This window comes from Colletotrichum tamarilloi (assembly GCF_030869305.1).
Source record: "Colletotrichum tamarilloi strain Tom-12 chromosome Unknown Scaffold_12.1, whole genome shotgun sequence".
Lineage (NCBI taxonomy): Eukaryota > Fungi > Ascomycota > Sordariomycetes > Glomerellales > Glomerellaceae > Colletotrichum > Colletotrichum tamarilloi.
The window spans coordinates 759,189-785,084 of NW_026849395.1; the positions used below are offsets into that span (position 1 = coordinate 759,189).

At 51.0% G+C, this 25,896-nt stretch overlaps 11 protein-coding genes across 11 annotated transcripts; 7 read left to right on the top strand and 4 right to left on the bottom strand.

Moving 5' to 3' along the window:
• Positions 1–95: 95 nt before the first annotated feature.
• CTAM01_05047 (salicylate hydroxylase) lies at positions 96–1,142 on the bottom strand (the record flags this gene model as incomplete). Its single annotated transcript, XM_060521077.1, has 1 exon — positions 96–1,142. One exon carries the CDS (start codon positions 1,140–1,142, stop codon positions 96–98), a length of 1,047 nt encoding a protein of 348 aa, XP_060384446.1.
• Positions 1,143–1,691: 549 nt separating this feature from the next.
• Positions 1,692–3,322, top strand: CTAM01_05048 (uncharacterized protein; the record flags this gene model as incomplete). Its single annotated transcript, XM_060521078.1, has 6 exons — positions 1,692–2,067; positions 2,130–2,256; positions 2,311–2,512; positions 2,577–2,750; positions 2,802–2,917; positions 2,983–3,322. The coding sequence occupies 6 exons, from the start codon at positions 1,692–1,694 to the stop codon at positions 3,320–3,322; spliced, it is 1,335 nt and encodes a 444-aa protein (XP_060384447.1).
• A 1,896-nt stretch (positions 3,323–5,218) lies between these two features.
• CTAM01_05049 (cytochrome P450 3A9) lies at positions 5,219–7,065 on the bottom strand (the record flags this gene model as incomplete). The annotated part of the gene is made up of 6 exons (XM_060521079.1): positions 5,219–5,372; positions 5,435–5,488; positions 5,546–6,168; positions 6,216–6,363; positions 6,428–6,637; positions 6,713–7,065. 6 exons carry the CDS (start codon positions 7,063–7,065, stop codon positions 5,219–5,221), a joined length of 1,542 nt encoding a protein of 513 aa, XP_060384448.1.
• A 1,095-nt stretch (positions 7,066–8,160) lies between these two features.
• Positions 8,161–9,575, bottom strand: CTAM01_05050 (fatty acid desaturase; the record flags this gene model as incomplete). The annotated part of the gene is made up of 4 exons (XM_060521080.1): positions 8,161–8,335; positions 8,392–8,560; positions 8,656–9,448; positions 9,525–9,575. 4 exons carry the CDS (start codon positions 9,573–9,575, stop codon positions 8,161–8,163), a joined length of 1,188 nt encoding a protein of 395 aa, XP_060384449.1.
• A 2,071-nt stretch (positions 9,576–11,646) lies between these two features.
• On the top strand, positions 11,647–13,047 carry CTAM01_05051 (AMP-dependent synthetase/ligase; the record flags this gene model as incomplete). Its single annotated transcript, XM_060521081.1, has 2 exons — positions 11,647–11,824; positions 11,981–13,047. The coding sequence occupies 2 exons, from the start codon at positions 11,647–11,649 to the stop codon at positions 13,045–13,047; spliced, it is 1,245 nt and encodes a 414-aa protein (XP_060384450.1).
• A 693-nt stretch (positions 13,048–13,740) lies between these two features.
• CTAM01_05052 (acyl-CoA dehydrogenase domain-containing protein) lies at positions 13,741–15,164 on the top strand (the record flags this gene model as incomplete). Its single annotated transcript, XM_060521082.1, has 2 exons — positions 13,741–13,856; positions 13,919–15,164. 2 exons carry the CDS (start codon positions 13,741–13,743, stop codon positions 15,162–15,164), a joined length of 1,362 nt encoding a protein of 453 aa, XP_060384451.1.
• A 568-nt stretch (positions 15,165–15,732) lies between these two features.
• On the top strand, positions 15,733–16,308 carry CTAM01_05053 (thioesterase superfamily protein; the record flags this gene model as incomplete). Its single annotated transcript, XM_060521083.1, has 1 exon — positions 15,733–16,308. One exon carries the CDS (start codon positions 15,733–15,735, stop codon positions 16,306–16,308), a length of 576 nt encoding a protein of 191 aa, XP_060384452.1.
• A 1,091-nt stretch (positions 16,309–17,399) lies between these two features.
• CTAM01_05054 (uncharacterized protein) lies at positions 17,400–18,271 on the top strand (the record flags this gene model as incomplete). The annotated part of the gene is made up of 2 exons (XM_060521084.1): positions 17,400–17,597; positions 17,663–18,271. 2 exons carry the CDS (start codon positions 17,400–17,402, stop codon positions 18,269–18,271), a joined length of 807 nt encoding a protein of 268 aa, XP_060384453.1.
• An 829-nt stretch (positions 18,272–19,100) lies between these two features.
• Positions 19,101–20,477, top strand: CTAM01_05055 (uncharacterized protein; the record flags this gene model as incomplete). The annotated part of the gene is made up of 1 exon (XM_060521085.1): positions 19,101–20,477. The coding sequence occupies one exon, from the start codon at positions 19,101–19,103 to the stop codon at positions 20,475–20,477; it is 1,377 nt and encodes a 458-aa protein (XP_060384454.1).
• Positions 20,478–21,961: 1,484 nt separating this feature from the next.
• On the top strand, positions 21,962–23,808 carry CTAM01_05056 (p450 monooxygenase; the record flags this gene model as incomplete). Its single annotated transcript, XM_060521086.1, has 5 exons — positions 21,962–22,336; positions 22,412–22,514; positions 22,586–22,654; positions 22,717–23,298; positions 23,369–23,808. The coding sequence occupies 5 exons, from the start codon at positions 21,962–21,964 to the stop codon at positions 23,806–23,808; spliced, it is 1,569 nt and encodes a 522-aa protein (XP_060384455.1).
• Positions 23,809–24,088: 280 nt separating this feature from the next.
• On the bottom strand, positions 24,089–25,016 carry CTAM01_05057 (uncharacterized protein; the record flags this gene model as incomplete). Its single annotated transcript, XM_060521087.1, has 3 exons — positions 24,089–24,521; positions 24,574–24,895; positions 24,956–25,016. 3 exons carry the CDS (start codon positions 25,014–25,016, stop codon positions 24,089–24,091), a joined length of 816 nt encoding a protein of 271 aa, XP_060384456.1.
• Between the last annotated feature and the right edge of the window lie 880 nt (positions 25,017–25,896).

The window sequence follows — 25,896 nt, forward strand, 5'->3', positions numbered from 1 at the left end:
TCATATCATTATAGCAGGTGCTATGTTTTGGATATTCGATACAAGGTCTTATTTGCGATGACTATTCATCTAAAGTCTCTTCGTGTCCGCGCCTTTCAACCACCGTTAACACAAAGCCTCTGCTTGACAATCTCCGACACCTCATCCCACTTCTCATCGACCAATTTTTCAGCATCGTTTTTCCAAAGATACAGATTCTGCATCATGGTGGCGTTGATGTCGAATTCCTCCTTGAAAGCTTTGCTGTCCTCGTCATGCAAGTTGTGCCATATTTCTCTCTGCTTGATCCCAGTCGCCTGTGCTTCGGCAACGTAGTCGTGTCGGATTTCGAAATAGGTATGCAAGGCTAGGGGGATGTTACCTGCACATTTTGAGAGACATTTGGCTATGGTGGCTCCGTCTTCGATGGCTTGGCTAGCACCTTGAGTCGATGTGGGTAGAAAGGGGTGTGCAGCATCGCCCATCAAAGTAACCAGCCCGGAGTCTGCGACCCATTTGTCGAGGCAAGGGCGGTACACGAGCTTCCAGTCAATGACTGAAGGCATCTTTTCCCACACTCTTCTGACAGCAGGATCCCATCCTTCTAGACATGCCAATACATCATCTTTGGTGGCCTCTTTAGTCCAACTCTCCGCGACGTCGCCAACGTCTTTGTGAGTCAAGACCGTATTGATCTCTTTTCCACCCTGCAGAGTGCTAATGAACCCATGAGAGTCCTTGGCCAGGAACAATCGGATCGAATCACCATCGCTGAGGAATTTACTGGTCAAAGGGTCGTCGCGAAGGAGGTCACCGCTCATGAACGATCGGTAGATGGCGTACCCGCTTGCTTGAGGTTTATCTTCATAACCCAGCACAGTCGTGCGTCCCTTGCTTCTGACGCCGTCCGCGATGATGACGACATCTGACTGAATTCTTTCTCCTGAGGAAAGGGTTATGCTAGGTTGACTGGGATCGTAGACTTCGACTCGCTCGCCAAGCCGGATTTTGACGCCCTGTTCGAGAGCGAATTCCTTCATGATGAGATGGAAGTCGCCTCTGTGACCGATGATTTGGCGGCACCCGTAGTTCTCTACGGACTTGCCAATTTGGTCATCGATACCAAGGACTTTGTCGGAAGAATCGAAGTTATAGATGCGCATCTCGGTACTCTGACTTGCAATTGGCTCCATCCTGGACCCGACTCCCCAACGGTAAAGAAGCCTTGCCGAGTTTGAACCAAAGCCGATACTATCACCAAGGCGTAGGAATTCTTTCAGTTGATCAACTATCAAGACATCATAGCCTTGACGACGGCACGCAATGCCGCATGCCAGACCTCCGAGGCCTGCGCCGACTATCGTGACTTTCAGGGGATGAGACATGAAGAAGGATTTCGGGGAAAGTTGATACTGATGAAAAGAAGTTCAGAACAAGTAATAATTGGGATTCGACAACGACCTACTTTCAGAGTGGTCCTTCGATGTTGCTTTAAACCATCTTCTAACAAGCCATCCAAAGTCGTCGACTTACATGCCTTGTGGGGTAGGCCGCCTACCCCACAAGGCATCGGTTCGCCCCCTCCACATGCATAGGAGGGCTTTGGGTACTTCAATAGATGGTGTCGTCGGCCTGTTCAAGCTACGTTTGACCTTCCGTGCTAATGCAACCGTATCGACTCACTTGGTGTCGAAAGAACCTACGTATTCGCCATGTCCTTTCTCCAAACCCTCCTTCAATCTTTACGGGACAACATTGCTGTTCTCGAACATGAAGTCCAACAACACAACCTAGGGGCCCCCCAAGTATGGGACTTGGAAGCTTCTACAAAGTTCGACGACCCCGAACATTTGATCTCTTGGCAAGCATTTGAGGCTATTGAGAAGATTCGCGTTGACGTTCGCGCTCTCGATGCAGCGGTTACGCCCAACCACATCAAGCTGCTTGAGATGGGGTTGCAACCAGCGCGGACGAGTGCACTCAATGTGGCAGTGTCCCTTGGTATCACAGATGCGATCAAAGATCTTGGGGGCGATGCGAAGCTTGAGGATTTAGCTAGCCGACTGAATGTCAATGAGCAGAAACTAGGTATATACGCAGCCTGTCCTACGCCGCTTCTAACGCCCAAAACTCACTAATTATCATTCCAGGAAGGGTCTTGAGGACTTTGGCTACTGAGTATATCTACAAAGAAAAGCAGCCCGGTGTTTTCGGCAATACGCGGCATAGTAAGACTCTCGAAAAGGAAGGCAGTGCTGCTCAATTCCTGTCCCTCTTGTAAGCTCCAATCACGGTCCTGGGTGTCCATTAGCAGTGGTCTAACAAGCGAAGAGCGGACGAGGGCCTAAGGAGCTCGGCAGGTCTTCTGTCTCATATTACAGACACCAAGACCAAAGACTCTTATCTGGCCACAGATGCTCCATTCTGTACCACGGTAGCACAGAATGGCGAAACTTTCTTCGAGCACATTGGTCATCCCGAGAACTCCGGGGCTGCGCTTAAGGTGATCAAGGGTGTTGTACCATGGCTCAACGTAAGTGTGCACCAGTATATATGCCATTAAGTTTGACTCCGGCTTGTTGATGCGTCCGTTATAGAGAACAACTAGGCCAGCGCTTCTCAATGACTACCCCTGGCATGAGAACCCCAAAGCTCGAGTTGTTGATGTGGGGTGCGGTCCAGGTGACAGCGGATTTGATATAACGAGGAATAATCCGGAGCTTTATTGGACCTTTCAGGACCTTCAGCCGGTCATTGAGAGCTTGAAGACCGTGAGTTGCGCGTGGTCTAAAGCTGTAAGCCGGTACTGACGTCCCAAGTAGAACCTGCCCGAGGATATTGCACAAAAGGCTGCCGAAGGGAAAGTCGAATGTGTCGTACAGGACTACTTCGAAAACAACGCAGCAGAGGGTGACATATGGTACCTCAGAGGAGTTCTGTGAGTACTAGTAGTTTCCGAATTGCGTACAAACCGCTCTGCTACGACATACTGACAAGTTTCAGGCGCGAGTATGATGATGAAGACGCTATCAAGATACTTACTAACGTTGCGAACTCCATGAAAAGAACTCCGGGCTCACGAATGGTAATCAACGAGATATGGAACTCGAGTCCGTTCATTGTCAGCGATCAAAATACGGCCCCGTCTACTCTGACACCTCCCCAACAGTCAAGGCTTCCGGACCTTGCCAACTTGATGACATGGAATACTTTGTTTTTCTTTGGCGGTAAGGAAAGATCGGTGCCAGAGCTCGAGTTGATTCTTGGGAAAGCAGGTCTGCGAATCAGCCGGTTCTTCCAATTCCGCACGATCACTACCATGGTAGAGTGCTCACTAGTCTAGAGGGTATGATTGCAAACTTCCATAGCTCAGAAGCAATAGATTATCATCTGATGGTTTTAGCGTACGGTTGATGAACAAATTAAGATGTACAGCCCCTCTTTCTATTTCTGTTTTACCAATACTCTGTACAAGTACCATTCCAAAGGGTTGAAGATAGTTTCATGTAGGTGGCCTCTGTATTCATAGTAGCTTCAGATTGCAGGATGGAGTGCATGACCTTCAACCGAACGATAATCTAGTCCATGCCCACCACCCAGACTAACGTGGACTGCTTGTAGCATTTGATCTAGGCTCCTTTGATTCATTTGCTTCTATCAGCATTTTGTAACTCAAAAAGAATCAGATGAAATAAAAGAATTAGACTTTGGGATTACGCTAGATTGAGTATGCTGATTCCACGGTTTGGGGCTGCATCATTAGCAACTAATTCGCCGTCGACACAGTAACTCTAACCGCCGATCCTAAGCCAGAGATTCAAGGTAACCCGTCGGCTGCAAATTCGGGCCAAAGCACTGGGCCTTCCCATAGCAAAGACTCCTCCGAAATTATTCAAAGCTTATCCCATGTGCTTACTTGAGCTGATCTTGCAGATATTAATGTGAGACTAGAACTTGAGATCTTTGATCCTCGCGTTGGTTGTTTACCTTGGTCCTTCCAGATATCCGGGCTTGATTTCATATCTGAGCTAGAGACATGCAGCCGCGATGCTCGTAGACCGGCTGAAGTTAGTAAATCAGATGGATCTACATCTTTGACTCGAGCTTCACTAAAGAGACAGATTACCCTTACAGTTCTTTCTTCGGCTCTTGTAAAGATCCCTTTGCCGTGGTGGTTCCCTGGAATTGATAACCAAAGCTGCCGGTCATGAAAGTAAATGACTCGGTCATCATCGATCGGCTATCTAAGATACCTAGGTGAAGTAGGACCCCAATGCAAGCTGTCCTGCCTCAATCCCGGCTCTTCTGCCTCCAGAGTAAAGTGTCTTCTCGGACCTTATTTCGATGCCGAAACCCCTCCCAACTTCCGAGTCCTTCGAATCCGTCTCCCCCACTGAGTGGAGAAATTCTGTGCCTGGAAGATATCGAGCAGGCTATGCCGACGGCCATCTTCTCCAAACCCTTATCCCCGCGCGACCTTTGGCTCGATCAATATATCTCGTGTTAACTACCCCACCATAGCCATTAAATAAGCTTTCTGGTGCCATTTGCTTGCTCCATGCCGAATCAACCGGGTCCATGCTACTGAGACGTCAACGTCGGTCCGTCGGTATAGCATGCAACAGACCCATGATGGGGGTTTGACAAGGGCAGATAAACCGCTCGCACTTTGCAAACTCCTTCGCCAATAAGCTTTTTACATGCGTTTTGTTGCAGTAAGGAACATGGTTTATGTCTTATGAGCGGAGCTTTCCCGCCACGTAGTGTCCCAGAAATACCCTCACGTCGTCAAGCTGGTGGTCATTGCTGGCACTGGGGTATTTTGCAATTTCTTCCTGTTCTAGTCCCTCCGAGCTGTTGAATACAACATAGCCGGCGGGAGCGTTGACTATTGCAGTATCTCAGGCAAAGTCTCTCGTCCGTGTTAACCGCTACCAAGAACTCAGGGACGGGGGTTAGCCAAGTCCTGCAAGACGTAGACTATCTAGATAGTTGATTCATCAGCTCTTGCGTACCTTGAATGCAATCAACCAATTCTATTCAATCTCGCTTATGTCTAGATCGCAGTTTGCCCTTAGATCGACGCCTCGGACTCAGTTGGCCTACAATGCTATCGCCTGCACACAGTTCTCAACCCCGCAACTCCATCTCAGAGAGATCAAATATGGATTCTTTTCAATCTAAATGCCAAAAGTCAGGCTTTGTGAACGTTTCGTCGTAAGAGTCCAATGACTTGTTATCAATTTCTTGGCTTGAGAACAACTTTCCAGTGACCAGTTGCAAACTGCATGGTGATGTACTGGCGGAAGTCTATGTCTTGACCCGGAACTTCTAGCACATCAAATCTTTGTAGGAGATTGGTGGCAACCATTCTCATCTCGGCCCACGCAAAGCTTTATCGACTCTATTAGCATAGTTACTCGGCAACAACGAGAAGCATTATACTATGACTTACTTGATACCAATGCACGAATGCTTGCCTCTAGAAAAGGGGTAGTACGCGTCCATACTAGAGGCTTCGTTGGTGCGAAGACTTTATTATGGGAAGGGAATCATTGAAACTTACTCAGGTGCGGGTGCCCCGTCTCTCTTGTCTTCGGATAGCCACCTCTCGGGCCAGAACCGTTCTGCCTGGGGCCAGAAAGCCTCGTTGCGGTGAAGATCGCGGTATGAGGCCGAGACTACTGTGTGAGGCGGTAGATCATAGCCACAGAGGGTGATCCACTGATTGCCAGTCCGGCGGCCCATCTCCGAAGCAATAGGATGCAAGCGGAGGTTCTCCTTGATGCACGCCTCGAGGTACTCGTATTCCTCCTCGTTGCGAACCGATTTGCTGGTCACAATCTCGTCGTTGAAGCCCTTGGACGGGAGAGAGGCGAAGAGCTTGGCGCGGACGTCGGGGTTACGGGCAAGCTCGAGAAAGAGACAGCCGATAGTGCCGGATGTTGTTTCGGAACCGGCAAGGAGGATCTCGGCCATTTGGTCGACAATGTCGCGGACAGACATGCTAGTGCCGGTGTCAGGCTTTTTGCCCTCTTCGATAAGGTGCTGGAGGAGGTCTCGGCGCTCAACCTCCAGAGTGCGCTTGCGTCGTTGGACTACGGCGTCGATTGCTGTGATCATCTCGGCGGGCCAGTCGAATTGCAGGTCGATTCCCAGGGCGCGGAAGAATTTCTTGACATATACAGTCTTTGTACAAGTAAGCACTGAGGGAATCAAGACATTTCGTCTGTAACAAAAGATTGACTTGCCTGGTATCGCTTGCTGAGACCATCGAAAATGGAGCGAGGGATTGACTTCCAAATCTTCTCGTCAACTCCATCTTCGATTAAACTATTGGGATTGGTCTGTCCGAACCCCTTGCCGAATGAACACTCTCCCATGCTGTTACTCAAGTAAGAAGCCGTGCAAGAGAAAGACCAAGATGGCTGCGGAAGTATTGGCTTACATGTCAAGTGCCACGTTGTGAAGGTCGTCCATTAAGTCGACCTCGATACCCTTTTTTGCATAGTGTACCGCATCCTCGTTGATCTGTGTCTGGTACTTGTTGAGCACGTCACGAACGGTGCTCTTGAAGAACATCTCAAGGTTGTCAATGTAGTTGACCGTAAAAGCAGGGAACAGGAAACGCTTGAGGCGCCTGTGCGGCTCTTGGCGACTTTTTCCAACGACGTTGAGTTAGGCTCACGTTGCAAGTGCACATTGTGGGCAGAAAAAAAAGGGAACGACTTACATCTCGCCAAATAGTCCGGGACTGAATTTGTCTCTAGAAATTTCGGCATACATGGCAACTTTGGGAAGATCCGTCTTGACCAAGATCTGCTTCATGGCCTCCTTGTCAGAGATCCAGACCTGTCGGGGGCCGAGTCGGATAATCGGCCCATATTTGTTGTGGCTTCTCTCTACCAACTTCCAGATGGTTCCGGTTGAGAAGAGATAACGTAAATGCAATGTTGTGAGAGGAGCATACCAAGGCCCAGGAAGTTTTCTCAGGGGAGACTTGAGAGCTTTGATCTTCTGTTTGAGTTGAAGACCGGCGAGGACAACTACTAGGAAGTAGACGGCAAGTATGTAGGCCGACGCCATTGTGTCGCCGTTGTTGATCGTCTTGATCAGGGCAAGATGCCAGCGATGCTTTGTCAATGATTGAATGACTGGTGGATGATGAGATGACAGGTCAGAGACAATAAGAGAACAGAGGGACATAACAGTCTTTGACAGGAAGCGGGCGATGATCTTCTATGACATGAGACCCGGAGCCATCTCCTCGAGATGATATAAGACGAACACACATAAGTCTGCAGGAGCTATTTCGTGATCTAGACCCCCCGCTAGCCCCGGTGCTTCCTGCTGAGAAGTTGCGCAAGCCAACCCAGACCGGAGGTTACGGTACGTGGCTGGATTTGCACAACAGTCAGAGGCTCCTTTGAATTGCACGACTCAGTTCAGATGTACATGTAGCCATCGTCAGCCTGCGAGGCTGTCGTGAATATGCTGCGCGCACTGTTTCAAGCTGTGTAAACTCTGTTATATTAGCTCGGATGATGGGAGCCCAGGGAGCTGGGCTTGCTGCGCTTTTCCTTCGGTCTGGGAACAAGCGAGTTCACCAACGTGGCACCCAAGAGACGACGCAAGCGCGAATCGGATGGTCCAGAATGGTACACACTCATTGACTGGGCTACTCCTTGGCTGGAAACCGCGTGTCATGCAAATTAAGCGGGAACATGGAGATAGGTTGCACTCGATCCCCAAATCTGATGTGCTTGGTATAAACTCTGTTCAAGTGTAATCCCATATTACTCATTTCCAGTTATCTCGCGGTACTTCCTTTCCTATTCAGGAAACCATTTGGCAAGGTCGCCTATTGCCCAAAAGTACTCATTAACTTTAACGCGTCTGTCATCACGAGAACCTAAAATACGAATATCTCACATCATGGTGAACCACAAGACTGTGCCTTATTCACGGTGGAGATGCAGTTTCAAAAGAATTCTGAGCCTTGGCCCTGCCATTTGGTCTAGAACTTTTGGTCTATTTCCCGTTGTCTCTAAACTCCATACGCGCTTCCGCTCTATCAAGCTTTGACTCTGCGGTCTTTGAGTCTAAAAATGTCTATGTCGTCTATGTCTCTTTATGTCCGTCTAAAGAAAACCGTGTTGCATTTTGTACAGCAACCACCCTCTATTTGGCCCATCTCATGGCGCCGGGGCAGTTGGGGTCGTTCTCGACATACTTGAGAGTGCCGAAAACGGACCAGAGCTGGCCGAGGAAGCTGCGGCCATCGTGGTTGTACAGGTCACCAAGGACAGGCTTGATGGCCTCAGTAGCCTCGTCAGCCTTGTAGAAAGGAATGCGACTAGGATCTGTTAGCGATGGCTCGGGAGATTTCTCATGATGGGAGGCAAAGCTTACGGGAACAGGTGGTGAACGACGTGCTTCTCAATGATGCCGTGGAAGAGGTGCTTGCCGATGAAGCCGAACTCACGGTCGACGGTGGCAATGGCACCCTTGACGAAAGTCCAGCCCTCCTCAGTGTAGTGGTGGACCTCAGGGTGGTTGTGGTGGAGGTAAGTGATGGCAACTGAGGGGTCAATTAGCACTATGATAAACACATTTGCTTGTGAAACCCAAAGGCCAAGCTTCAAGGATCACAAGTGAAGGGGGAGGGGGGCGTACCGAGCCAGTGGTGGACCCAGAAGTAGGGGACCGCGTAGAGGAGAGCGACGGTGGAGACATCGAGGATGGTGGAAGCATAGTACAGGGCGGAGAAGGTGATGGCCAGGCCAATATCAGAGATGGCAATGAAGATAGCCTCATTAGGACGGAACACGGCACTGGTGGGGCCAAAGTGGCTGACACCCAGCCAACGTCCGAGACCGTTGACCTCACGCTGCAAGCTACCCTTGCCGGCGGTGGCATTGAAGAAGAGGTACGCCTGCCATCCGAAGAGCTGGTGGGTGAGCAGGTTGATGGCCTGGGCAATGGGCGTGTCCTCGAAGAGCTCGTGAAGGTCGATGCTTCCGAACAAGGGCTTCTTGGAGGGCTTGGGAGCGGTGGCAGGAACGAAGGCCATGTCTTTCTTCATGTGACCGGTGAAGCGGTGGTGGCGGTGGTGAGAGAACTTCCATGAGAAGTAGGGGACGAGAAGGAAGGAGTGAAGGGCCCATCCGGTGATGTTGTTCACCTTGTCGGACTTGGAGAAGGCGCCGTGGCCGCACTCGTGGCCGAGGATCCAGACACCGGTGCAGATGAGACCCTGTACGAAGCCGTAGACCATCCAGGCGGTGGCGCGCAGGATGGGGTCCTGAATGCCGGGGATGTAGGTGAGAGCAGCCCAGACGAGGCCGGCGACCATGGTGAGGTCGCGGACGACATAGTAGTAGGAAGTCACGAGCGAAGGCTCGAAGCAGTGAGCCGGGATGGCATCTCTGATGGTCTGAATATCAGGGAAGACAGGCTCGTTGGTCTTCTATGAGGAGGGTCAGTGATCAATGATCGGTCATCGAGATCGATGGCGGCGCATCGGAAGCTGTTTGCCGACTAACCTTCTGGGGCTTCTCGACCACCACGGTAGACGAGGTACGTTGGGTCGCCATTGCGTATGATAAGGTGCAGACCAGGTTGTTTGGAATCACCTCACTATTGCTCAATGGATATAATATGAGATGAACGAAGGGGAAAGAAGGATACGCTCTCGAGACCGCACCGTATTATGGATGAGTAAAGGAAGGAACCAGAGGGAAGCTGGAGCTAAGAGGTCTGGGGAAAAGGGTGAAATTTTCTCAGGTGCCCGAGGTCAGGAAAAAGACAAATAGGTTTCTAGTCAGACTTCACAAGGGACCCGGGAAGCAGACCGCCAACGAGAGAGACGTGTCTCCTTGACCCTTTTTTTAGGAGCGGCAGCATTAAAGGTGGGCCGTTACCCACGGTGAGAGACGATCCCTGGAATAGGGGTCCAAACAGTCTGGACTACTTTTTTTTTTTCTCGGTTTCCCCCCTTCCCTTGCTAGGTTGTCTTTGCCTTGCCTTGCCCACATGCATTGGGGGGGTTAGGCTCGGCGGCAGAAAATTTCATCTTACTGCTGTCAAAAGTCGAGTGTTTGGAATTGCTCGAGACTGCCTCGAGACGTGACTCGCCACTGGGTCTAACCTTGTGGCTTGCCCCAAAGCATCGCAGAGCCTCGGGCTGGGCGTATTCCGCAGCATATTCCATGACTCAATGATGGCCGCCACACGTCGAGCACAAAGCAAAAAACCGGTACCGTGGGTGTTGAAGAATGTCTCGGTGTCTTCCTTCGCAAACGTGGCCTCGCGGCCGAAGTGTCAGTTCTATGACACCTTCCTCGGTACCATAAGGTGAAACAATCAAAGAGGCAGCCAGCAGTCCCGGGCGGTGAAGGCGTATCTGGCAACTCGGGAGGGAGGTGTTGAGAAACGCGGATCTAATCTGCTGCAAGATCCTAGCACGTTCAAGAAGAGGCTTCGTCGCTTAAACGGACCTAAACGCAATTTGGCCTAGTCGTGCAAGATTTCCAAGGGTCCGGTTCCACGTGCGGATAACAGAAGTCTTGGAAAAAGCCCACACAAAGGTTCTCAACCCCAACACTTTTGCACCCCTTGCTCTCTGCTTCCAAGTGGGAAATGAAACCCACTGTGTATGTTTGAGCTTGAATCTCGTTTAACGTGGAGTTCCAAGGCAGAGAAAGACGGTGGTAGCACCTAACAGGACCCTGGGAACTCCATTTGTTGACAGAGTGGCATTTCGACAAACTCCATTGGCCAGACGGTGGGGGTCTTTGGCTTCAGGAACCTCTCCATCTTCTCCAATCGCTCTCCCCTCATTGCCCAGATTCAGAGACCGCCCCCAAGCTGTTCAAAACATGGGACCGTGCGGTAACGTCGCGTCCCACTCGGGGCTTTACGGAAAGAGGGGGGAGGATTGCGGGAGAAAGGGACGCACAAGTCATTCATTTCCCTTTGACCTTTGACATGTGCTAATGCGCCCCCTTTTGAGCTTCCCGAACGAGTTCGACCGGCTCTGTGGCTGAGCCGTCTACGGTCTCTCTTGTATTGCCAGCCACCATCTGCTATCTTTGTCAATCTGACGAGGCCGGGCCTGAGCACAAGGTTAGGGTTAGCGGGGGCCTCGGCGCACGTCCTGTCCAGATTGCGAGACTTTGCGCCGTTGGACGGAAGCAGTAAAAAGCTTAATTGGCTTCGTTGTGGATTCTAGAAATGAGCAGAGGTTACGAGGATCGGGATCCGGGGCAGGCCTTTCTCTCTCTGGTTGTCTTGGGTTTGGTGCAAGTACGGATGTCTATTGGCAATTGTCAGTAGGGCAACTCTTGCCTCAATCAGAGCCGTCGCAACTCCCTGCGAGTCGAAACTTTAATCGCTGTACGCATACAATGCAGAACTCTTGTGAGATGCGCAAGAGGGAGTTCCAAAGGCGAGGATCTAGGAAGTAATCAAATCCGACAATTTGCGTGTGCCGTTACCCGTTTGCCGGTAAGATTCGTGTCTATGTTGCAGTTATGAGGGGGCACTTGAGAATTGTTGTGGCATAACCGAAGGCCGTACTTTTTCTTTGAGTACTTATTCGAAGCCTCGAGTTGAAGCTGAACTCGTAGCATCCCGAACTCTAGATGCACTGACTACATCAACAACATGACGGTTTCCAAGGCCAGAAGGCTCGAAGACTTCATCAGATTTGTCAAATTGAATTCTCCTTATTACGCCCAGTCCTGGAAGCTGTGTAAGACTCTTGAAGATGCGTCGGTGTCTTTAAGGGATTTGCCCGTCGTTGACCATGAGTCTTTCTGGGCATCAAACACATGTCGAAACAGTAAGGTTGTGACATCAAAACAGAAAGATGGCATTGTTTTCAAAACTGGAGGCGAGTTGTGCGCACTTCTCATACCACTTATCATAGGCTGCCTTCCAGGCTCCATGGCGGGTTGACCAACTTTTAATACATGTATACTAACATTGCTCTGTCCAGGAACAACCACACACCCCAAAGTGTCGTTCTATAACCAGAAGGAACTTCATGGCCTTTCGACACAACTAGCAGAGAGCTTGGGACGCTGCGGAGTCGGCGAGGGAGACATGGTTGCCAATCTGTTCTACGCCGGCGACCTCTACGGCAGCTTCTTATTGCACATCCTCTCTGTCTATCATCTTCCGAGCGGTGCAGTCCAGCTTCCCATAGCTGGACACGTATCCTTGGAGTCTATGGAACGACAGATCGTTGAGTTCGAGGCAACGGTCATCCTCGCCACGGTGACTACCATGTCGCAACTCTCAGAACGCATCCTCAGCAGTGGCAAGACCCACTCATATGTCCGCCTGCTGCTTTTCTCAGGGGAAGCATTCTATGATGATCAGGCCGGGCTGCTGAAAGTTGCCTTCCCGAATGCAACAATCAGATCGGTCGTCTACGGGTCTATGGACTGCGGAATCATCGGCTTACCACCGAAGCCAGAGCACTACACAAACGACACCAGGCTTCACCAAGTCAACGATCCAAACATCATCGTGGAGATCATCACTGAAGACGACAAGGTCACTACTACCCCAGGAGAGGTCGGCAGCTTGGTCGTGACCAACCTGGAGCGTCAACTCATGCCCATTGTTCGCTACCCTTCTGGAGATCGGGCCGCTTGGGTTGACCCAGCTCTAGGCCTTTTCCGTGTCCTCGACAGGGACCGCACGGCCATCCGCCTCGGACCCGTTTCCGTCGACTTCGTGGACCTCCGGCGCATAGTGTCCACGATCCTCAGAGGCCGACCAGTCCGGCGTTTGCAAGCCATTGTCACACGAGAAGACAGAAAAGACCTCTTGACACTGAATGTCGCATTTACCCCGGCTACAGATGAGGAGAGTTCACAGCTGCAGGCGGAGCTGAGGGAAGAGATGGGCGAGGTGCGTCCCATGTTTCGGGAACACGTCGAGAAGGACCTCATCAACCCGTTGAGGATTAAGTTTATTACCATGCAGGAACTCGCTGTTAACCCAAGAAGTGGAAAGATTGTCGAAGTACAGGATCTTCGGTCGACCACTATTTAGTTATATGTTTATTCATACGACGTGTGAAGTTGTGTAGAGAGTACTTGACGTTGTTGCACCAAAGTCTAAAAGAAGTTGTAGGCACCCCCTTGCCGCGTGAGGGGATTTGAATCACCACGAATTAAACGAGTCGCTGGCACTCCACAACGGAATAACTGGGATTGTCAATGAAACAAGCTTTTGTTCTCGCTACGATGCACTGGTCGTAAATCACGTTAGGCAAGCTCTCTTGATTGGGGCTGGTAGGCGCCTGGTACGGAGCGGGATCCAGGTCCTCGGACTTTTGTCAGGACCCCGCGGGTTGTCTCTCGGAGGCCAAGACCGATAACCCTTGTTGTCTTCCCCGGACGAACTGACCAACACCTCTTGAGCTGAAGCGGAGTCCAGGCGGAACCGGCCAGATTGAGCAATCGCCGTTGATTTTTGCTCTCTTGACTCGCGCCAACTTGATCGCATCGCATTGAACTAGTCACGTCTGATACAAACTTCACTTGAAAGTGCTTCCCTGCAAACGCAAAGTTTTTAGCGTAACATGCTTTGGTTGCAACTTCCTCTTCCCCGCGCGATGTCTATCGCCTGCTACTTCATCAAAAAGCGTTCCCAAGTGCTCTCAAGGACCAGCTCATTCAATTACGAGATCCATGCCCCTTGGACACGGATGTTTAGTCATCAGCACCAATCTCCGCACATCAAATGCATAACAGGTCACAGAACTGGCAACGAAATTGCAACATGTCCGAGATAACCGCCAAAGGATCAAGGCAGGCCGGCCCCGGTAAGGAATACAAGACGACAGGCGTCCTCGCTCCGTACTACCCCAATCCACCCTTTTTCCTCATCCGTTCAAGTTATCATCTAACACGGGATTCAGGTGGAGCGAGCCGGCGTGGTTCCATGCTCTGGAGAGTCCCTACTACAATGACTCTCACCGGCGGTTCCAGACGTACGTACGAGACTTTGTCGAGACTCACTTGCTTCCCTACGCGCAGGAATGGGAGGCAGCTGGGGAAGCCCCTCTATCAGCGAGGTTGAAGTTTGCCAAGTCCGGTCTTGCTTTCCTCGATGTCCCAAAAGAGTACCGACCCAAGGAACTCATGACTATTGCGGGTATTGCGTTCGACAAGCTGGATGTCTTTCACGAGCTGATTCTCATGGACGAGATGGCCCGCATGCCCAGTGGGGTCCCCCTCGCTCTGGCGGGGGCATCCAATGTGGGTGCGCCGCCCATCTTTGCTGCCGGGACTGAGGAGCAGAAGAGACGATGGCTTCCTGGTCTCTTTACCTGGGAGACTAGCTTCTGTCTCGCCATCACGGAGCCCACGGCCGGCAGTGATGTGAGCGCCATCCGGGCTGCTGCAGAGAAAGCTCCCGATGGTAAACACTATGTCGTCAACGGCCGCAAGAAGTGGGTTACGGGAGCACCTTGGGCAACTCACATGACCACCGCCGTCCGAATGGGCGAGCCAGGGCGGAGTGGTATCTCGCTGCTGGTCGTGCCTTTGAACTCCCCCGGTGTCACGATCAGGAAGATCCATAATTCCGGGCACAACGCCGGTGGTTCCTCATGGGTCGTATTGGAAGACGTGAAGGTGCCAGCTGATCACTTGCTGGGCAAAGAGAACGGGGCGTTCCCTATCATCATGCGAAACTTCAATAAGGAACGCTTCATCCTCACAGTGGACTGCAACAGACAAGCCCGAATATGTCTTTCGGAGGCACTGCAGCACGCACATGATCGAGAGACATTTGGAAAACCTCTCGCCTCGAATCAGATTATACGGCATAAGCTGGCGGCGCTTGCTCGCGAGGTCGAGGGTCATTGGGCGTGGCTGGAGCAAATTGCCTACCACGTCCATATTCACGGCTGGCAGACCAAGGACGTTGCAAGCAGAATTGCGTTGGCAAAGATCCAAGGCGGCAGGATCGTGGAGCAAGCCGTTAGAGAGAGCCAGCAAATCCACGGCGGAATAGGCTACGAAAAGGGGGTGACCATGACGGAGCAGATTTCTCGGGACCTCCGTTTGAAAGTCATTGGTGGGGGGAGTGAGGAGATTCTGAGTGACCTTGCGTGGCGCGAGGAGCACAAACGAGCTTCTGATCGAGGCGCGAAACTCTAAGAAGCTTTCGATGGCTTGGAAATCAGATTATAACAAGCTTAAAACTCACTTTCTGTAGCCCTGAACCGACTTCATTGCATGTTATGTATTACTGGTGTCGGTTGTCTAGAATAGCGCTATTGCTTCCGTGATCCGCAAAGGTTCAATACGTGGTGATATGGCATGGCTGGGCTGCGAGTCATGGGTGCTGAAGCCGCTACTTGGACCATGATACGAAGTGTTCGAGAATGAGACCAAAACCGAGACGTCCACGTGTCGTCCGATATATCGACAAGTGGCCGTTGATGGAGTGCAGAAAAGATGCTCAGGGTTGTACGCCTCTTGTGCTAGCTAGTCCTAGACAAGCCTTCATGTGCATTCAGCTTAACTGCAAGGACGCGATGGGGTCCTCCAACCCCTGCACTAGTTTCCTCTCCAAGTTGCACTACCTCGGGTGTCTCGTGAGACCCACCGCAACAGTCCGAACCCGAGGTGTCGGGGCCGGACCCCTCACCCTCACTTGTCACTTGCAATTCTGTCATCAACGTCTTGAGTTCAGCATATCGACCCAGTTATCAACTCGCCGACCATGACTAACACCGACGTCAAGTCACACCCTGATTACAAGCACTTCGCGTCCATCCCATGGTGTGCCAGACTCCTCAGTCAATCCGACAATTCGTCCCACGTGGTGCAAGTCTCCCAAAACAGAACTGTCCTTCCTACAAGAGAGAACACGTACGTCGGCGGAACTCTCAACACACCAGACACCATCAAAGCCTGGTTGATCATACACCCCAAGCCGCAAGGTCCCGATTGGAAGGTCGATGAGTTGTGTTCTCTCATCACGTTTGACCATGGCATGATTGGGTTTCCCGAGACGGCTCACGGAGGCGTTGTTGCCTTGGTGATGGATGAAGTTACGGGCATTCACATTGTAGCCCAGAGGCCGGCGGGTACAGAGCCCAACAAAGATTTCAGAACGGGTTACTTGAACACGTCATTTCGAAAGCCTGTTCCTGCGCCGGGAACGGTGCTAGTGAGATCGAGGATAGCCAGAGTTGAGGGCCGCAAGTATTTTGTTGCGGCTCAATTAGAGGATGAGAACGGCGAAGTGCTTGCAACAGCGGAGGTCTTGTATATCTCAATCAAGAACAAATTATGAGTCGTGAGAATTTGTACAATATACTTTGACAAACATGCGGTTTGAGAAGACAGAAGGAAGCCATAGAAATCAGATCATCATCTGAATAACACAGAAGAGCCTCGAGATATCACTTGAGCTTGCATGGAACTATGCGCTGGCTAGACTCGGAAGTTACTTTTAGATAGTATTTTTATGTTTGATTAAAGTAGTCCTGCGTTTGGTCAACGTGAAGATGAGAGTTGGTTTATTTTTACGTGAGTGAACCAGGGAGCACCGGGGTTGGCATTGACCAAGTTGACAGCCGGAAGTTGTCCCCGCCAATTTGTGTACAAGAGTGCGGGCGTAGATTTGACAGGGCGTTGCCAAATCTTTGAAATTTAGCAGTTTACTTGACAATCAGCACTTTGAAGGCGTAAAGATATTCAAGTATGCTAGAACCTGAAGAAGTCACGCATGGCATTGCTCAAGTTGGTCGTTAATGTAGCAGTATGCGAGGACTGAGGGTCTACAGCGAAGCCTGGATCAGTAGGTCGGACCTAGACTCGAACAGCATAGGGAGATACACATGTCTAAGTCAACTAGAAGTGCACCATGGAATGACTTGCTACATTCGTTATTGTAGGGGAAAGAAGAACGAGATGACGTATTACTTTGGTCGTAGTGAGACCGGTGGTTGTTGGCTCACTACTCAAATTTATAGCGTGGTGTGGGGGTAATCCGAGCTGAATCGGCGTAGGCCCCCCATTGGCCGACATGTCGGACCAGGAGGCGAACCGGAGCAGTCCGTACCAAGACAAGCGGACCGATCCATCCCCACGATCAGCCCAGAATCTTCTAAGCTAGGGTTTAGTCGAGTCTTCAGATTCTATACAGGTTTTACGCTGATAAATCCTGTACAGGCTTACAAATGTCGTGGGTTCACTAGAAATTCCTGGCTGCTAGCCAACACTAGCCAATTCGGATGTATGAATATGAATATAAAGCACGATTGTTTTGAGATTCCAAGCCAAATCTGAGCAATACTAAACATCTACGTTAGCTATCGCTTTCTTCTGTTACATCGCATCTCACATATCCAATTGGTCTTAGCCACTCCATCTGCAGTTATCATGTCTCTGCCTTACCAGAAAGTCCTATTAGTCGGAGCGACCTCGGGAATCGGTGCAGCTCTAGCGGACAAACTTGTCGAGAATGGCACTTTCGTCATCGCTGCCGGTAGAAGAAAGGAGAACCTCGACAAGTTCGTTGCGAAGCACAGCGCGAACAAGGCTGCGGCAGCTGTCGTGGATATCCTCAAATTGGAGTCGGTATGTTGAGGCTCTTCCCCTTCATGAAGGTATGGTAAAGGATAAGACTAACGAAATGTCTAAAGATTCCGGAGTTTGCTTCGTCCATAATCAACGAGCACCCTGATCTTGATTGTGTATTTCTGAACGCCGGAGTTCAGCGAGGTATCGATTTCACCAAGCCTGAAAACGTCAGTTTGGACATCGTTTATGATGAGCTTCTCGCAAATTACCTCTCCCATGTCCACTTGACCAAGGCCTTCCTCCCCCATCTTTCAAAGCAAGACAAGCAGACCGCCTTACTTTACACCACATCTCAGCTCGGCCTCATTCCGATGAAGCGGTGCCCCAACTACAGTGGCTCCAAGGCTGCTATGCACGGCTTTATTCTCGCACTCAGATCCCAGCTCAAGGATGCGTCTTCAAGGGTCAAGATTGTTGAAGTTTACCCGCCTGCAGTACAGACGGAACTGCACGATGCGAGGAATCAGCCGGACTTGAAGAACGGCCATGCTATTGGCATGCCGGTAGACGAATTCGCCGATGAAGTCTACCAGAGATGGGCCAACGGAGAGGAACAGATCCCAGTGGGAACCGCGAAACCCATGTTTGACGCGTTTGAGAATAAGAGACAGGATTATTATGAGAGCTTTAACGCCGAGATGGACAAGGTGTTGGTAGACTTTACCGTTTGAGTATTGGGTCACCAGATCTTTGGAAAGTAAAGAGGTATGGAGGATTGCGATGGGAAATAAGTCAACTGAGCATTTATCGATTCTTCTCGGGCAATGGATGAAACTATCTCACCCTGGGTCTGTGTGTTTGTGATATAATGTGTGGCTTAGGGATTGTTATGGTGCGCATCAATTCCATCAAGTCTTGCTTTAGGGCTTGGGTGACATGCTGTTCTAGCAAGCGGAGAATAGAATAGATTGCTAGTCAACTTACGAGTGCAGGACAAGTCATGATGACAATAGCAGTGTCACCGGAAGTAGCGGCAAGACTGTTCATTTATCAGCAAATTGTTTTTGCACCCAATTTTCAAGGCAAGGTAGTTACAATTGGATGCCGGTAAGGCGAGGAGGCATTCGATCGCCGAGATACGCCGGCTTTTGCAGCACCGTCTTACCGAACAAAATATGGGTCTATCCCGATCGCGCTCCGTGAAAAGGTGGACCCCATCGGCTGGTTAACCGCTGGCCCGTGCTTAACTCCGTCAATCGCCACTTTCTTCCTTTCGTTGACATCACGAAAGCAAGGCTAATTCTTAACAAACCCGCGGCCATAGCTCAACCCTCTCAACCATGTTCTGTCCCCCGACGTCCACCGAGGACTGGGATCTTGAGTATGGCGACTAGGCTTTCACGAACACCGCTGCCCTGGGGACGCCGTCTATCCTTACGTTGGCGCACCGAACCACTCGCAGCGAGATGTCGATTTTACACATCCGACCGATCCCCCGAAGCTTCCGAAGCTCCAACACCCAATCGCAGTGATAATGGCCCAGAGAAAGAAAAGGGAGCCATGTCGCGAAAGCTCGAGGAAGCTACAGAAGAAGCTCTTTTGACTGGTGGCCGGCGCGGGCGTCAAGCTATTGAGGATGCTGGGTTTTCCGAAGAGCTGAAGCAGCGGCTTCTCGACAAGGTCGAGACCGCCAAATTCCGATCCCAATACGCATCCGCTTTCGCAGAGGCTCAAATGCCCACTTCAGCAGGCGAGGGGACACGTTCAATAGCTGCGGCGCAGGCTTGGACGGGAGACGAGGCGCAGTCTGATACGGTTCTGCGAATGCTCAACGATGCGAAGAAGCCCCTCAAGCCCGAGCTAAGGGGACAATTCCAGATTCCGCCCGTTGACATGCGGATGCGAAAAGAGTCAAAGACGAATCCTAGCCAGCGGGCTGCGAATGCTCGCGAGAAGGCCTCGACATATACTGCACTGGGATTTAAAGAGGAGAGCGGGCAAAGCGCCAAGGAACGCGAAGAGTTTAGAAAAGAGCTCCGCGACCGATTTGGAGCAGCAGCTCGAGCTGTGCCAAACACTATATCAGGCCTCGAGTCACTGGCCAACGAAAGAATAGAGGACGCCATTGCTCGTGGGCAGTTCAAGAACATCCCTCGCGGCAAGGGGGTAGAAAGAGACGCAAGAGCCGATAACCCTTTCATCGATACCACCGAGTACATAATGAACAAGATGATCAAGAGGCAGGAGATTGTCCCGCCATGGATAGAGAAGCAGCAAGAGTTGGCCAAAACCGCTGGCATCTTCAGGGCAAGATTACGCAACGACTGGAGGAGGCACGTCGCCAGGATGATTTCGTCAAAAGGTGGGAGCTTGGAGGAGAAGATGCAACTGGCCGAGGACTATGCTCGTGCAGAGGAACGCCATAATCCGCGCAAGAGAAACAGCGACAGTATTTCGGTTCCCACCAATGTGACCGATGATCCTGTCATGGCGAAGGTGCGTCAACAGGCGGTCGAGGGCAACAGCACTAGCGAAGCCGGACCAGAGGCAGCGCCGACGAAGCCTGCTCGGCCACTGGTACAACCCTTCCGCGACTCTGATTGGCTTGCAACTGAGAGCTCGTATATGAACCTCGCCGTCAACAACCTCAATGCGATCACGCGTTCCTACAACCTTATGGCGCCAGAACTAGCGAAGAAGCCGTACTTCTCGCTTGAGCGAGAGCTCAAGGCTTGTTACGCCGATGTCGCGCCCCTTGTGGCAGAAACTATCCGCGAGAGAGCCACCAGGCCGACAAAGACATTATTCGATGCAGCAGGGGGCGGTCAAGTCACGGTTTTTGACCGCTTTAGTAAGGAGGGAACATCGGCCAAGATATACGATTCCAGGGCTCCTCACTATGGCTTCAAGGAAATGTGGAGGGATCTCTTCAACTGAAAGTAGATGTGTTTTTCCGTCCGGCTCATTTCATTGAGCTCTGAGTCTCTTAATTTAGCAGCAACCGATGTCGGGGTTGATAGGTACGATCTTCATCGTCGATGCCTTCTTCTAAACGCAGCGGGAATATCTTTCCATGAATATCTTCCCTGCTGGAAATCAGCGTGCTTCCTGAAGCCTCTTTTGACCCAGATCGGGTTACATTTGAGAATCAATCCCCAATGCTGTACAGCCAGCTCAACCGGGCCTGTGCATGTCGCACTCGCTTTGTATCGGAACCTGGATGGATCACTTAAACATCTACGGCGGGCATGATGGCCCGCGATCACCTGGCACCCACTCCTGTCTCACACTCTATCCCAGCCTCGTCCCATCCGGGTTGCCCTCTCTCATTGCTCACCAACAGCCAAAGCCTATACAATCAACTCAACCTTCCCAGTCACACAAGTAGAAGGCGCCTGCTTGGGCGCCTTGGCCCAGCGGAACACTCAGCTGGTGTCGTGGGATTTCCACATGTCTCTGTTGAGACGGACCTCGACCCCTTGAGTTCGACTCCTTGCTGGGCCCTTTTTTGCCCTTTTTGCCCTTTTTGCCCTTTTTGCACCTTTTTCTCTCCGTTTGTGACCTGGAATCACGTCAACCTGACTTCTTTGTAATAACGCTACTGGCTCTTTGCTTGAGACGCTGTATGCAATCAAAACAGGCGGACATTTCTTGAAGAGTAAGATTGGGAAGGACGAGATGAAATTGTTGATGCCGGGCAAAAGTGTTTGCGGAGTACACCGACAAATTCGCTTGAAGATGGCTAGAGTTCCTCTATTGGTTTGGAACCGTCTCTTACGTGCTTAGATGAACTTTAGACAAAGTATGGGCAAATAAGCCAAGATCTGTAGTGACCGTAGATAATTGTAATCTGAAACGATGAAATTAGACTTCCTGACGGCATTTGATTTTGAGTCGATCATTTAGTCGTGACGTAACTTTCCTGAGCATGGTTCATTCATCCCACCGGCAGATGGAGATGAATCCCAAGAGTATTGAGTAAGCAGAGAGATTGATTGGCGCCAGGCTTCACGTTCGGTACGAGCCGCGCCTTGGCTGGCAGTTGAGACTGGAGACAAACTGACTTGCGACATCGAGACCGGTGGGATGAGCACCGTCCTCCGATCGATATTTGTCCGAACGCCCGTCAATGAGCCTTTTGATTGGCTTCATCTGAGAGGATGCCGTTCGGATTCTGTTCAGTCGGTGCGGACACGGGCCGGCTTGAACATGTATTCGTCCGAAAACTACGGATCGCGGACTCACGGAGGTTCAACGTCCGGATGGCTGGTGCGTCCCACCGAATTGTCGTCAGTCCGATAGTCCGCCATGGTGATGGGTATATGTCGTGCGGCCACATTGGGATTGAAGCTCTCAGATTTATCTGAACACCATTGCACCAATCAAGCGCCAGACAATAAATCAATTCTTACACGACCATTATGGAGACTATTACCTTTTCCAACGAATCGCTCATCAACGCGGCTACGGACCGCCAAGAAGTCGGCGAAACCCCTTGGTACTATGTGCTCGGGACATGCGTACCACTTGCCATTCTCGTGCTGTTCTGGATGAGAGACCATGGCACCAAGCTCCCGTATCTCAATCCCAAAGGACGGTTCGAGTGGTCCTCGGACAGGGTTGTTCGGGAGTTTGTATTCAATTCCTACCGAATGCTGTATTCATCTGCAAAGGACTTCCTCGGCAAGCCTTTCCGTGTGCTGTGTGATGTTGGAGATGTCATTATCCTGCCACCTGATGTTGGCCAGGAGATTCGGAACGACAAGCGCTTTAGCTTTGTTCAAGGCCTATTCGAGGTGCGTCTTCGAAGGGGGGATAATAGGGGATTCGATTGCTCGACGAGAAAACGTTTACTAACATACATGACTAAGGACTTCCAAGGACAATATGCGGGCTTCGAGGCTTACAAGGAAGCCTGCCATCCTTCCGAACGTATTCAGAATGTGGTCAAGCTAAGGCTAACCAAGACCCTTGGTACGTCTAGCGGTGATCTTGTAGCCACCTATTCGCCTTGGTTAATGCTAACCTTGAACGATCCTTTGCAGGCAGGATTTCGGGCATTCTTTCGCAGGAAGTTGAAGAAAGCCTACAGGACACGCTAGGTGATTCGACTGGTACACTTGATCCCACAACATCAACATCTCGGATTTTGACTCAGTGCTGATGAATGGCGCAGAATGGCATGACACGGTGGCCAAACATGAAATCCTCAAGATTGTGTCCCGGATGTCATCCCGGATCTTTGTCGGGAAACGGCTAGGACGCAACGAGAAATGGCTGAGCACCATCGTAGGCTACGTCGAGCTCAGCGTCCACGCGATGCAAAACCTCCGCTTCTGGCCTAAGTTCCTTCGAGGCATCGTGGTGTACTTCCTCCCCGGACCCACAAAGCTGCGCGCGTACATCAGAGACGCCGAGACTCAAGTCTTTGCGGAGATCAAGCACCGTCAACAGGAAGGGGACTCTGTCGAGGAGTACAACGATGCCATCGAATGGTTCAAGGAGATGGCCAAGGGGCAGAAGTTCAACCCAGCTGTCGCACAGTTGATTCTGGCTGGCGTGGCGATCCACACCACGGCGGACCTAGTTACCCAGACTCTTTACGACATTCTTCAGCACCCTGAGCTTATTCAACCTCTTCGAGAAGAAGCTATTCAAGTCATTGGCAAAGGAGGATGGAAGAAGACGTCGCTGTACAACATGAAGCTCATGGACAGTGTTCTCAAGGAGAGTCAGCGACTGAAGCCAAATCAGATTGGTAAGTTCTTCCAATGCTCTCCTTGCATGACTTGCAGACCCAAGGAAACTTTTCTCACAGACTTTTCAAGTGGGAATGGCCCGTCGCGCCACAGCAGACGTCCAGCTCTCCGATGGAACGGTTATCAGCCGCGGCAGCGCGACTGTTGTCTCAGCCGAACGCATGTGGGATGACAAAATCTACGAGAACCCGCACGTCTTCGACGGCTATCGATTCTACCGTGAGCGCGGCGGCCCCAACGACGCAGTCAGCCAGTTTGTCAGCACCAGCGTGAACCACATGGGTTTCGGTCACGGCATGCACTCCTGCCCGGGCCGCTTCTTCGCGGGAAATGAGGCCAAGGTTCTGCTTGCTCATATGCTTCTGAAGTACGACATCAAATTCGTCGAGGGCCAGAAGCCGAAGTTTGCAGAGTTTGGGTTCACGCGCGAATCGGACTCGGATGCCAAGATCTCGGTTCGTCGACGCAAGGAGGAAATTGATCTCTCCGTTCGGGTTGAGGAGGAATAGATTCCTAAGGAGGTTTATTCATCCAGGCTCTGGCTTTAATTTGATCATCGGCAAAGGTCTTTTCAATACTTTGAGGAACAGAATGGGGCAGGGCACTTATATCGAGGACATTGGTAGTTTGTTTAGCAAGGATTAGAATAGACGGATTGAAAATCAACGGCATTTGCACCTTATCCCCACCCAAAGTGAAGCGCGCTTTATAATTCCTTTCCTGTCACGAAAGTTTTGTTTAATGCTATCATACAAAGGCCAAAGCCGACCTATGTTTTCCACCCATAATCTACGGTGATGAGTAGACGTAACCATAAGCCTTCTTCGCCTCATCAACTTGCTTCTTGACCTCGGCTTCACTCTCGACAAGGTCCTTTTCCTCCTTCAGTCTCTGCTCCATGCTGGCAACCGACATGTACGGAGAGCTGGGAATCTGGATGCCTCGCTGAACAGCAGGTCTCTCATAGCATCTGTCCAACCATGCCTTGACGTTCGGGAACTGGTAGATATCCACGCCTGCCATGGGAGCGCCTTGCACCCACCCAATCATTGAGATATCAGCGATGCTGTAGCGCCCGCGATCCGGACCGACAGCAAAGTCCCGCTTATCGAGATGGGTGTTCAGAACGCCAAACAGTCTCTCCGTCTCACCGACGTAGCGCTGGGTGGGGTAGGGGATTCTCTCCTTGGAAAACCTGACAAAGTGGTTCGCTTGACCTTGCCTGATGAAAGCATTAGTCTCTCCCCTCAACATCGTGAGACGGCTACACTCACATGGGCCCCAGTCCACCGTGTTGCCAGCCAATCCAAGACTCGGCCCGGGTGTAGTCATTGTCCGAGAGGGCGAATGAGAACTTGTGCTCAGTGTCGTACTTGCGCGTAAGATAGCTGAGAATGGCGCTGCCCTCAAAGACAGCAAGCTGCTCGTTGTCATGGTCTACGATGACAGGGATGCGGCCGTTGGGGTTGAGTGATGTGAACCATGGCTCCTTCTGGATGTTTTGCATGATGTTGATGCTTTGGACTACGAAAGGGAGCCCGTAAGCCTCCTTCAGTTCCTCTAAGATGATGCTAGCCTTATAGCCATTCGGAGTGCCTGAGTACAGTCGTTTAGCAAGAGTTCATAGCTCAGAGTGTATTGTCTTAAATAATTTACCGAATGTCAAGAGCTCGATGCCCTTCTTGGCGATGAGACCAGTGGGACGTGCAGCAGCCATTGTGATGGGATGTGACGAGATGAGGATAGGGTAAACAATGAATTCAGATGGGAACTATTTGGACTATGATGTCGAGTATATATGATCAAAGCTGAGCTACCGCAGGATGTTGCAATTGTACATATATATGTTGCAAGATGCTGTAGATATTCGCGTAGCTGGAATGTGAAGCGGATTGCTAATACAGTTCAAGCTGACAAATGCTTCTCCACTGTGTCCATGACGACAAGGACGACTCTCTGGAGAGTAGCGACTTTTCCGGAACCGGAAAAGTCGCTACTCAGGCCGCTTACCACGCGACGAGAACCTAGTCCCGCGCGCCAGCTTACAACAAGCAGCTTGTCCGACATGGAGGAGTTGAGAGCTTTCTTATGTATTGTGACAATTGATAAAGCTTGAATATGAGGCTTGCGCAACGCACTTATCCCGAAGAAATTCGTGCGACCGTTTGAGAACCTCATACCACTCAAAGCCAGATGCTTTGAAATGTGATGCCTGGATTACTGGACTCGAAGGTCATTGGGCATTCGATAGGCAGACTCAGTGATGCACGCATACAGGTCAGCGAAGATGTCTTAACAAGACACCTCAGCGTAAAGCTTGTAACCCTCAGTCTCGTCGAGTCTCACCGAGTCTCGCCGAGACAAATCGATTTGTTCGGATGCTTTGTGTGATTTTGCAGCTATTTGTAAGTCCTTGATCTTCTGACATCCGTACGGAGGAACCTTCTCAAAGCTCGCGCGTTGACCTTGAGTTCAAAGTTGAGGGCATGGCGGTATGGTCGCCGTTGTGACCTGAGCAGCATTGCTACCCCACAATCCAGATGAGTGTATTCATGGCAGGTTGCCCGTGCTGTCACGCAGAGCCTCAGTCAAGCTTC